This window comes from Ruditapes philippinarum, unplaced genomic scaffold (assembly GCF_026571515.1).
Source record: "Ruditapes philippinarum isolate M1 unplaced genomic scaffold, ASM2657151v2 ctg22887_1_1_1_1, whole genome shotgun sequence".
Taxonomy (NCBI): Eukaryota; Metazoa; Mollusca; class Bivalvia; order Venerida; family Veneridae; genus Ruditapes; species Ruditapes philippinarum.
The window spans coordinates 585-10428 of NW_026858867.1; the positions used below are offsets into that span (position 1 = coordinate 585).

Sequence of the window (9844 nt, forward strand, 5' to 3'; positions counted from 1 at the left end):
TATGATCCAGGTACAAGTTTTCGGACGGCAACGGCAACGGCAACGGCAACGGCAACGGCAACGGCAACGCCGACCTGACTATAACAATACCTCTACTTTTTTTTTCAAAAAAAAAAAAGTCGAGCTAAAAATACTCGGTAGCATGAAAAAAAATGTGTTATAAATGAATTTAACATTATAAAACATCTAGAACCAATTTACCTGGCAACAACATACAGGGTTCTGATAGCCAACAACATACACTGAAATGAAAACATATTCATTTGAAATCTGACAAAAATAAATATGGTACTGTGCCATATACATGTACTTTGACATAACAAGATACAGTTTTAAGAACAATACATGTAGATGCTGCAGTTTTAAGACTAGTCAGATGTAATTAAATTTCAATAGGAACATGACAGTTTATACCCCGGTCACACATTCACGGAATACGCCCACGGAAGAGCCACGGATTAATTCCGGCATCGTCCGTAGCTACCCGTACTAGTCAGTAGCTCTCCGTATTGTAACCGTAATCAATCGTAGTAGTCCTTGTATATCCGTAGCGATCCTTGACAATTTTTGAACATGCACAAAAATTTGCTACGGAAAAATCAACCGTAGCGTATCCCTACTAGTCCTTATTAATCCGAACTGATACGTACTGGTCCGTACGAAAACCGTTCTAGTCCGTACAGATTCGTAGTCCACCAACTTGTCAAGGATTTCCACGGTTTGGTACGGAGACCTACGTATTTGTATGGTTACCCTACGTATAAGCTACGGTTTTAATACGGATTAATACGGCATTGTCACAGAAAGCCACGATCGTAATACGTTGTACTACGGAGAGACAAGGATTAGCACGGTCTTATACGGTTTATTGCGTTGCAACACGAAACGGTACGGAATGGTACGGTCCACCACTGTTTAGTACGGATGAATTAAGTATCATGTACTTTTTCAAGGGTATAAATACTACCTTCTTGTTAAAAACAGACATATTTGCGGAAACATTTAATAAATGATAATTGCCATTTTCTGGCTGCAACTTTATATTGAAATGGCTCAGAATGTGGAGGCAGTGGTCGAGCTGCTTGATGACATGCATAGAGGTACAATATATATTATTATCGTACTGCAATTCATAAGTAATAGAATAACATTTAATGTTACATATTTTACAAACATTGGAGTAAATATGTACATAAAACGAAGGGTCTCATAAGCCTCGGAGGCTGGTCCTTGAGTGATAATAAGATTAATTAACAAGCTTTTTACATATTTCTAAAACATTAACATCACGATAATTAATGTAATTGTAAGATGAACAGCAAATATTAAAACTAAAAGAGAAGCAGTATTGATCAACATTTTTCATTAATGATTACTAGTCCATATCTAATCAGGTAAGAGAAGACAGACGAGATGGTGGACTAGAGATGGGCTTTTACGAAGACCGCTTGAAGTTTAGTATGAGGCTCTCATGGCCGAACATGTTGAGGATCCAGCGTCCTTCAAGAAATTCACTTTAATCGGACCTGATGTGTCTCGGGGGTCGGACGCGATTGGGCTGAGTCCTCTCCGCCAAAATCATTGAACTCTGCAATTCGTTTTCTAGGTGTTCTTTTATTTTCAGACATTTTGAAAATGAGCAAGCAAAAGGTTGTGGACGGATGTATTAGGTCCGTATAGATCCGTGGCGATTCGCTCTTCTCCGTATCAATACGTTCTTCTCCGTATCAGACCGTACTTATTCGTACTAACCCGTGCTTATACCGTAGCAGACCGTATTGTATCCGTAGTGCGTCCGTCCTGATTCGTGTCGCTCCGTATCAAACCGTGTCGGTCCGTAACAATCCGTGTCTCTCCGGGGACTTTTGGTGGTAAATCCGTCGGACTCCGTACTCATACCGTTGTGTGTCCGTACTGGAACAGTAGCGGACTACAAAATTTCACATTTCCGTAGTAATCCGTGAACGATTAGACCGTAGCTTTTCCGTAGCATTATCCGTGAATATGTGACCGGGGCATTACTCTGGGATGTCAGTATGTTTGAAAGAAACTGTAAGCACATACATAACTGTCAGAGAAGAATGTTAAGAAATAACCAAAGAAGGCAAATTTGGCAGAAAGTGCCACAATAAATCTCCTGTTTACCACTACGCTTTTTTTACCTGGGCTGATGACAAAACATCAAGATCCTATTATCAGCTCCCTTTAATTTTAATCTTTAAATCATCACCTGAAAAGATGCTGCAACTTCATATTACATTTTTCTAATGCAAAACAAATAATTTAATATGTCAAGATTATCACCTCTGCAGCCATGAAGGCGAAGATAGTGAGGCCCATTTGAAGTCCTACGATGGCACACACTGCTAGTAATCCACAACATGATATCACTATCACACACAGTAGAGATAGTAACTTTATGTGGATAAAACGTGGAGTAGTTGGAGAAAATGATACCTGAAATACAGCAAGGCATAACATCAATAGTGCATTTTAGTTATATAATACTGATACTTATTGATTAACCAATTATTACTCTTTTATTGACCCAATGATGTTTTCAGAATGCACACAAACATACACCATTTGAGACGCTTGTTTCAACGTAGCTCTGAAAAGAAAGTTTTGTGGGTGTATGACCATTTTCAAAACAAATATTAATATAGTGGCCCACTGTAACAAACTAACAATACATTTGTAAGAAATGAATCAGAACAATAGGTTACATTGTAATTGTTATTGGTTTTGAAAAATATCAAAACAACACCAAATATAAGATTTGTATAATTGTTGCTTTTTTTAACCAAATACATACCCATCACTATAGAGATGATGTAGAAAACGATAATAGAAACAATTAAATTTACTAAGCAATTAAAACTAACTTACATATTCAAATCTATCTTTGGCCAACTGTGTTAAAAGATGGAAGAAACCAAGCACTGTGAACCAAGCTACCCATAATACTACCTCCTCCATTGTCTGTACATTCATTACACCAAACACAAATATAAACTTGTAGAACAAAAAGTTCCAGAATTTATCTTTCAAGTGCTGCAATATAAATAAAATTAAAACTTACTTAGTTGATGTGTTTTTTTTAACTATTATTAAGTTTGAGAAGTACATTGTACTCAGGAATATACAGTTTTTAATAAACAATTATTGCTATTACTGTATCAATTAATATACATGTATATAATAATTTATATAATACATACTTAAATGGTATGTCCTTGTAAGATACCTGGATATACTTCTATAACAGAAGCTCATATAGAATATTTGACTCTGATAAGTCTACTTTAATTAGCTCATATTAAATGGATATGCCAGGAATATTCATCATTTCAAATGTAGAATAAAATTGTTTACATCAGCATTCTTATATTCTAACAATACTAAAAGAAATTATGTTTAAACTTGTATAGTTAGACTCATTCTAGCTTATTCAAAACATGTACTATGAACCATCACTACTTTCTTCTTGAAACAAGCACAATACTGACATGGCCATCCCCTCCTTAATTTGTTTGCTTGCTGCAAAAACTGCATTGTACATGTATGTGTACATGTATGTGTTACAGGTCAGAATAACTCATTTTTTTTTAAAAAAATTAATGCTTGATGTCATCTTTTTATATTTCATTCTAAATATACAGTTTTGGACTTTTAGAAATAATTGGTCAGTGAACTTAACAGCCAAGGACCAACACCTGGTAAAGTTAAAGCATACCAATTATCTATAGATTAAACAAATTAAAGAAAGATTGGCATGAACATTAATTTAAACTGTGTAGAGTAAAACATACATCTCCAGCAAAGAAAACTTAATTAAGTACCTGTTGTTCACTGACACGAAGTTCGCCAAACACAACTTTCTGAACTAACTTTCCAAGAAGAATCAGACAGCAATATGCGGTGTTCACCAACGTCTGCAAAAGGTATCAGTCTCTTGTACAATGTATATTTTAGTCTGTTAATATATTGCATTTTTACAACAGACAATATAAAGTACATGTAATTGAAAGAACAATTAATTTCAATCATGATGTATTATAAATACAATGTACATGTAACATGTAAGTTGTTACTGCAGGGTCGGGTGGAAATTTTAATTAATAGGTGATTAAATTAATATCTGCAAAGAATGGGATTTAACATTGCCAATTTACCATTGCTGGAAAGATACCCGAATATGAACGAGAATGAGGAACATGAACCTTATAATTCATGCAGTGTATAAAATAGATCACAAAAGTATAGATTAAAAAATAGATATTTCAAACTATAACTTTCATTTATGATGGTTAATATTTGCTGGGTAAAATTTGACATAAGATTCATTGTGTATAATTTAGCCACCATGGCCAAAATACTGTATATGAATACTAAAGTTTTTTCTTTTATTTCTAACCTTATATGTAAATAAACTGAGCTATATTGTTAATATTTCGGTTAGTAATAAAAGCCTGAAAAGAAACCTTGTTTTAACATAGATGATAGATCTATGACAGTTTGCTGTAGTTACTGTGACTTGCTATACTGTAAAGATTTAATTCATATTCTTGAACAAGAACAAAGATAATGAATATGAATATTAAATAGATATGAATGAACTTTGTCATAAGTTTCGTAATAAAGACTATTATTACATGTATTTACTTGCAGCATGTCACTGAATGAAATTCAATCAATTTATTAAATTGGTTGCAAGTTATTGTGACCAGAAAGATACCAGAATCACAAGAATACCCAAATTATATGAATATTATTTTGATCATGTATACATGTATATAAAAAACAACACTTATAAAATACTATTATTTTATACTTAATTTTTTAATATACAAAATTAATATTCACTGATGTTTACAGTGGTTTTTTCATTATATAACCGTTCCCAATAGAAAATAGACAACAAATTACCCAATTCATGACTGATAAATTCCCAAAATAACACTGAAAATTTCCTCAAAAATCGGCAAATTTAAAGGTAAACAAAAACAGAAATGCCATTGATAAGTAATATGTGATAAAAACCAAGTAAAACCACTGAGTGATATTCGTACCTAGTTAATTTCGTACTTTTAGTGTTTCACACCTTAACTTTATTTATGTACAATTGTTATGATTATCTTTTTTTTTAAACTCAAGAAGCATAAAGTTAATAATACATGGTTTTAAAGTAATTTTTATGCATAATTTTCATGTCTCCCTGGATAAAAAAAATTCCCAAAGAATATTTTGCATCTTATGTAAAATTCCCAATTTGAGTCAAACCGATGAATTTTTTTCCTAATCTGTCTGGCACCGGCACCATTCCCAAAGTAGGGGAAAAAACACTGGTTTATGTTAATTCTTGTGTAAATATTTGACCCTACGCCAAAATTTTATGAAAAAAATATTCGGTATTCTCTTCATATTTTCGAATTTATTCGGTATTTAGTCATACCCATTATACGGGATATACATATGTGTGATATTTGAGCAATAGTTGTATTGTGGCCAGGCTTTTGACTATCTTACTGATTATTGGACTGGCACAAGGGCAAATACTCACCCATACACACCAAGCCTCTGCTGTAAGGACATATACCATATTCCAGATGAGATGATCATATGGAAGGGATACATTCATGTACTGTGGGTTGTCATTCTCATCATTTGGATTTTCAGTAATCTGAAGTCCATCGGTTTGGGCCGTCTGAACAACCTGGTGGGCGTAAAAAACAGCACATGCTAACAGAATCACGCTAAATCCTGTATATGCTCTGAGGCTTGGCAAAGGTATTCGTTCTAATAAAATGACAGGCATTGTTTTAACACAGGTAATTAACTGTTTGCAGTATTTGATGTCAAGCTAAATTGTCAACAAACTGAAAATTTGCCATGACGTCATATACCGGAAATATACGTAATTTAACTGGTTCCCTGCCCGACATATTTTCTAAATTGTAAGAGGCTGGCATCCAGATATCATGTCAGGAACCATACTAACCACCTTACGGAATAAAGCGGACAGAACCGGGGATTACCGAGTGTAAGGATAAGCCGGTTAAATGAAATGCTAAAATCATGACTGTTTTAATTGGTAATTATAAGTTCACATACATTTAAAATATTTCAATGTTATTTATTGTTCTAGTATTTCAGGCTTTTGCAGTGCCATTACTTATTTTGAGTGTTGCATAACTCACTCTAATAGGATTATGTTCGCCCATCAAACTTTCGTACTCGTACTTGGGCAGATATTCAGATATTTACAGGATGCAGGATTCTGCAGCTGCATCCTTATAGTCCAATTAAATCCCAACTGGGAGGCTCAATTTTTTTACCTCTTGAATTCGACTGGATGCAGAAAAATATAATACTTGTTTCATAAAAATTGCATTAACAACTGATTAATGCAGTTCATAAGTGTAATCTAGTCCAGCTTATTGTACTGCACGACAAGATAAAATTGTGCGATTTTGTGCCTGGGTTATATATTGTCTAGAAGCAAGATTCTGACCCAGAACGAAAATATCTAGCTTGGCACGTCAATATATTTTGACTATTAAAAGTGTAAACTTGCATCATGTAAGATTTAGAGACAGAGCGCCATTTGTCAGGCAACGGCACTGGGGGTGGACAGACAAGATAAAATTGTGCGATTTTGTACCTGTGTTATATATTGTCTAGAAGCAAGATTCTGACCCAGAACGAAAATATCTAGCTTGGCACGTAAATATATTTTGACTATTAAAAGTGTAAACTTGCATCATGTAAGATTGAGAGACAGAGCGCCATTTGTCAGGCAACGGCACTGGGGGTGGACAGAAGATCAAGACAGGGCGGACTGAGGTTTGAGAGGAGGCGGATCATGCATTAATTTTAAATTCAATATACATCATCGTAACATCACAATTTTGTTTCAATATATTATATCATAAAGTTGTCTTATATTGGTCCTGATGAAGATCAATTTAATTAATTGTAATGATCAAAACTAGTAGACTTTATAAATTTAAATTTAATTTCAACCTATTAGGTGCTTTCTCTTACTCCTCCTCTGTCTTCAGTTTATATATTAAAGCAGTTTATTACTTTTGAAAAAAATGTATTCAAAATAAGTCACCAATTATAAAAGTTGAATGATACTGATATATATTCTATACCTGAATTCTTTTGTCATATGTACAACAGATACTGTTATTTTCAATATTGTAATATAGATATTTTATTGTTTGACTTTGACACAATAATCTATAACCATGTTAAGGATGAGGAGCGAAATGCTCAAATCCAAAAAAAAAAGATTCATGTTCAATTGTTCATATAGAATATAAAATAAATGTAAGTTTTCACAAAATCATCTTTTGTACATACTATGTTTTCAGGAGGAGGTAGAGGATTTGTCGGCAAACATTTGACCAAAGTTTTGAAAAATAATGGATATGATGTGACAATAATTTCAAGGCAGGCAGCAAAAGGTCAAATAACATGGGTATGAAAGATACATCAAAATAGTTCTTATTTATTTCCTCAAGTAACATGTGTCTATATAAACCCTCTGAATGCCGACAAAGAAATAAGGACTGTCCTTATATATAGCGCTAATTAAAGCCAGTTTTTACCTACATATAATTATGTGCAGTTTCACCACCACACTATATGCTGTTGACTGCACCATTTAAGATTTTTTTCTATTAAAAAAATACAACCCTTGAAAAAGCAATGACCACTTAATAATTTATAGAAAAGTAAGTTAATTTCACAAATGAAGGCAATTATATCACTTTAAATGTTTAGTGTTTGTAATAATATAAAAAGCAGTCATATTACATGTTGTTTTTTTCTCTTAGTTATTTATACTTATAGATTAATCTATTTTTAGTCAGAAGTGGAAAGGAACGGACTACCAAATGATTGTAAAGCAGTGGTAAATGTTGCTGGTGAAAATATTCTCAATATGTTGAAAAGGTATTTATTCTATTCTTACCATTTAGATAATTATGCTGCCCCCAAAGGGCAGTGTGGCATATCTTTTTATTTGTGTCTCTAGCTAGATGTTTTAATTTTGTCTGGACCATAACTGTGATATATGGATGGATTTTGAAATAATTTGCATAACTGTAAAGCACATTGAGATGATTTGTCGCAAGCAAGACCAGGGTCTGTAGTTCAAAGGTTAAGGTCACACTTTGACTTGAAAGAAATTTTCATAAATGTTCATTGATGGTCAGGTGATGAATCAACAAATCTGTCATTCCAAGATGGATTTTTAAATAACTTGGCATAAATGTGTTTTAACAAGGTACCTGTGTGTTTGGATTCTTTCATGTGAGGAAGCTATCCAGCTAGCTTACGGAACGTCGGTGGTTCTACTCAGATGCCTGTTCGTGCCTGAAATAATGCACGGAAGGACGAATGAGGTCTTCCTCCACCTGTAAAGCTGGAATGTCGCGATATGACCTATACTGTGCCGATGTGACGTAAAACCCAAAACAAACAAACAAAACCTGTTGTTTCATCAGCAGCTCAAAGGTGCTGGTGTCAAAGGTCACACTTGTTGTTCAGACATATGAATGAATAGAAGTTCCTATCTGTTTCAAGATTTTATCATTCATGGGTTCAGATATTGAAATACTGTAAAACAAATTTATTCAATTTATTGGCACAAAATTTTCTTGCAAATAGCATAAATAGCGAGTTTGTGTGGGTCTTAAACCCATGATTTCAAATTTAAAAAAAACTCTATACATAGATAAATATTAAAAAATTGTTTTATTTGTATATTTTCAATTTCTTAAAAAAAAAATTCAATATGGTATGTAAATTTGTCAATCACTTTGAATAATCTCACATGTCAAACTCTTAATTTGCATGCAATAACACAAAACTTTGTATACTAGAAATTTGTGGTGGAACAAAAGTTTAAAATTTGACTTTTTTAAATTTCCCATTTTTTTTTTATGATTGATTTAAAGTAAAAACACTACCAGATGAAAAAATTGGGGGTCCCTTTTCTGATGGGTTTTTAAGGTTTTGACTTTAAACAAAATGCCCTTTTGCCCGTGGGTAGGGACAGCAATCCAGCTGCAACGGGAACCCTTTGGGGGTTTACCAGGACCATTCCCCCTGAAATAATGCCCCAAAGCCCCCACCGAGGCTTCCTCCACCCGAAAAATTGGAACACTTCCCTAGACCTAACTTTGTGTGTAGTAAAACCAAATATAAAAACAAACAACTGAAAATAAAAATATATTCAAGTTTTCCAAACAGAATAAACACAACCTGAGGCCCCTTTTTGATACGATTACTAACAAGAATGTACACAGGACTGATTTTTTAAAATGCAAAATATTACAATGTCTTACTCAGCTAACAAGTGACCAAAATTTTCCAATAAGGCTTTTATCAGTAATTTTTTAAAAATTTCTCCATAATTTAAATTTTTAAAAAAACAAAAAATTTTCTTTTTTGGCAATTTAAATTTTTCTTTATTTAAAAAATGTTATTTTTTAAAAAAAACTGTTCTCACTGCAAAGGCAAAATTTTACCAGAAACCTATAAGGCACAGACGATTTCTAGATTGCAAAGTCTAGCGAAAACTGGGAGGAGTTTTTCTGAAAAAAAACCCAAAAACAGGATTTTTGTAAAGTACTAAAACATATTAGTTTTTTTAAGTTCACCCAAAAAATTAGGGACATAATATGAAAAAAACACATTTTAATAAAATTTTCAAATTTTAATTAAAAGGTCATTCTTATAAATAATTATAGGAGACTATTTTTGTTACAAATATTTTACAAGTACAATCATAAATTTCCCCTGTATAAGGGGTTTGGTCACTTTATAA

The 9844-nt window shown here is 33.1% G+C and overlaps 2 protein-coding genes across 2 annotated transcripts; one reads left to right on the top strand and one right to left on the bottom strand.

Annotated features, from left to right (window-relative positions):
• Positions 1 to 201: 201 nt before the first annotated feature.
• Positions 202 to 5952, bottom strand: LOC132754531 (E3 ubiquitin-protein ligase AMFR-like; the record flags this gene model as incomplete). The annotated part of the gene is given in 5 exon segments (XM_060745171.1): positions 202 to 242; positions 2305 to 2457; positions 2890 to 3054; positions 3843 to 3935; positions 5564 to 5952. Coding segments are annotated over 5 exon segments (707 nt in total), but the record flags the coding sequence as incomplete, so codon positions are not given.
• On the top strand, positions 5951 to 8646 carry LOC132754532 (epimerase family protein SDR39U1-like). Its single transcript, XM_060745172.1, has 3 exons — positions 5951 to 6094; positions 7383 to 7489; positions 7880 to 8646. Exons 1-3 carry the CDS (start codon positions 6079 to 6081, stop codon positions 8045 to 8047), a joined length of 291 nt encoding a protein of 96 aa, XP_060601155.1. The 5' UTR covers positions 5951 to 6078; the 3' UTR covers positions 8048 to 8646.
• The last annotated feature ends 1198 nt before the right edge of the window (positions 8647 to 9844 follow it).

Coding starts and splice junctions, on each gene's coding strand:
- LOC132754532 (XM_060745172.1), top strand. Junction 7,490..7,879: donor CAAAAGGTCAAATAACATGG/GTATGAAAGATA, acceptor ATCTATTTTTAG/TCAGAAGTGGAAAGGAACGG.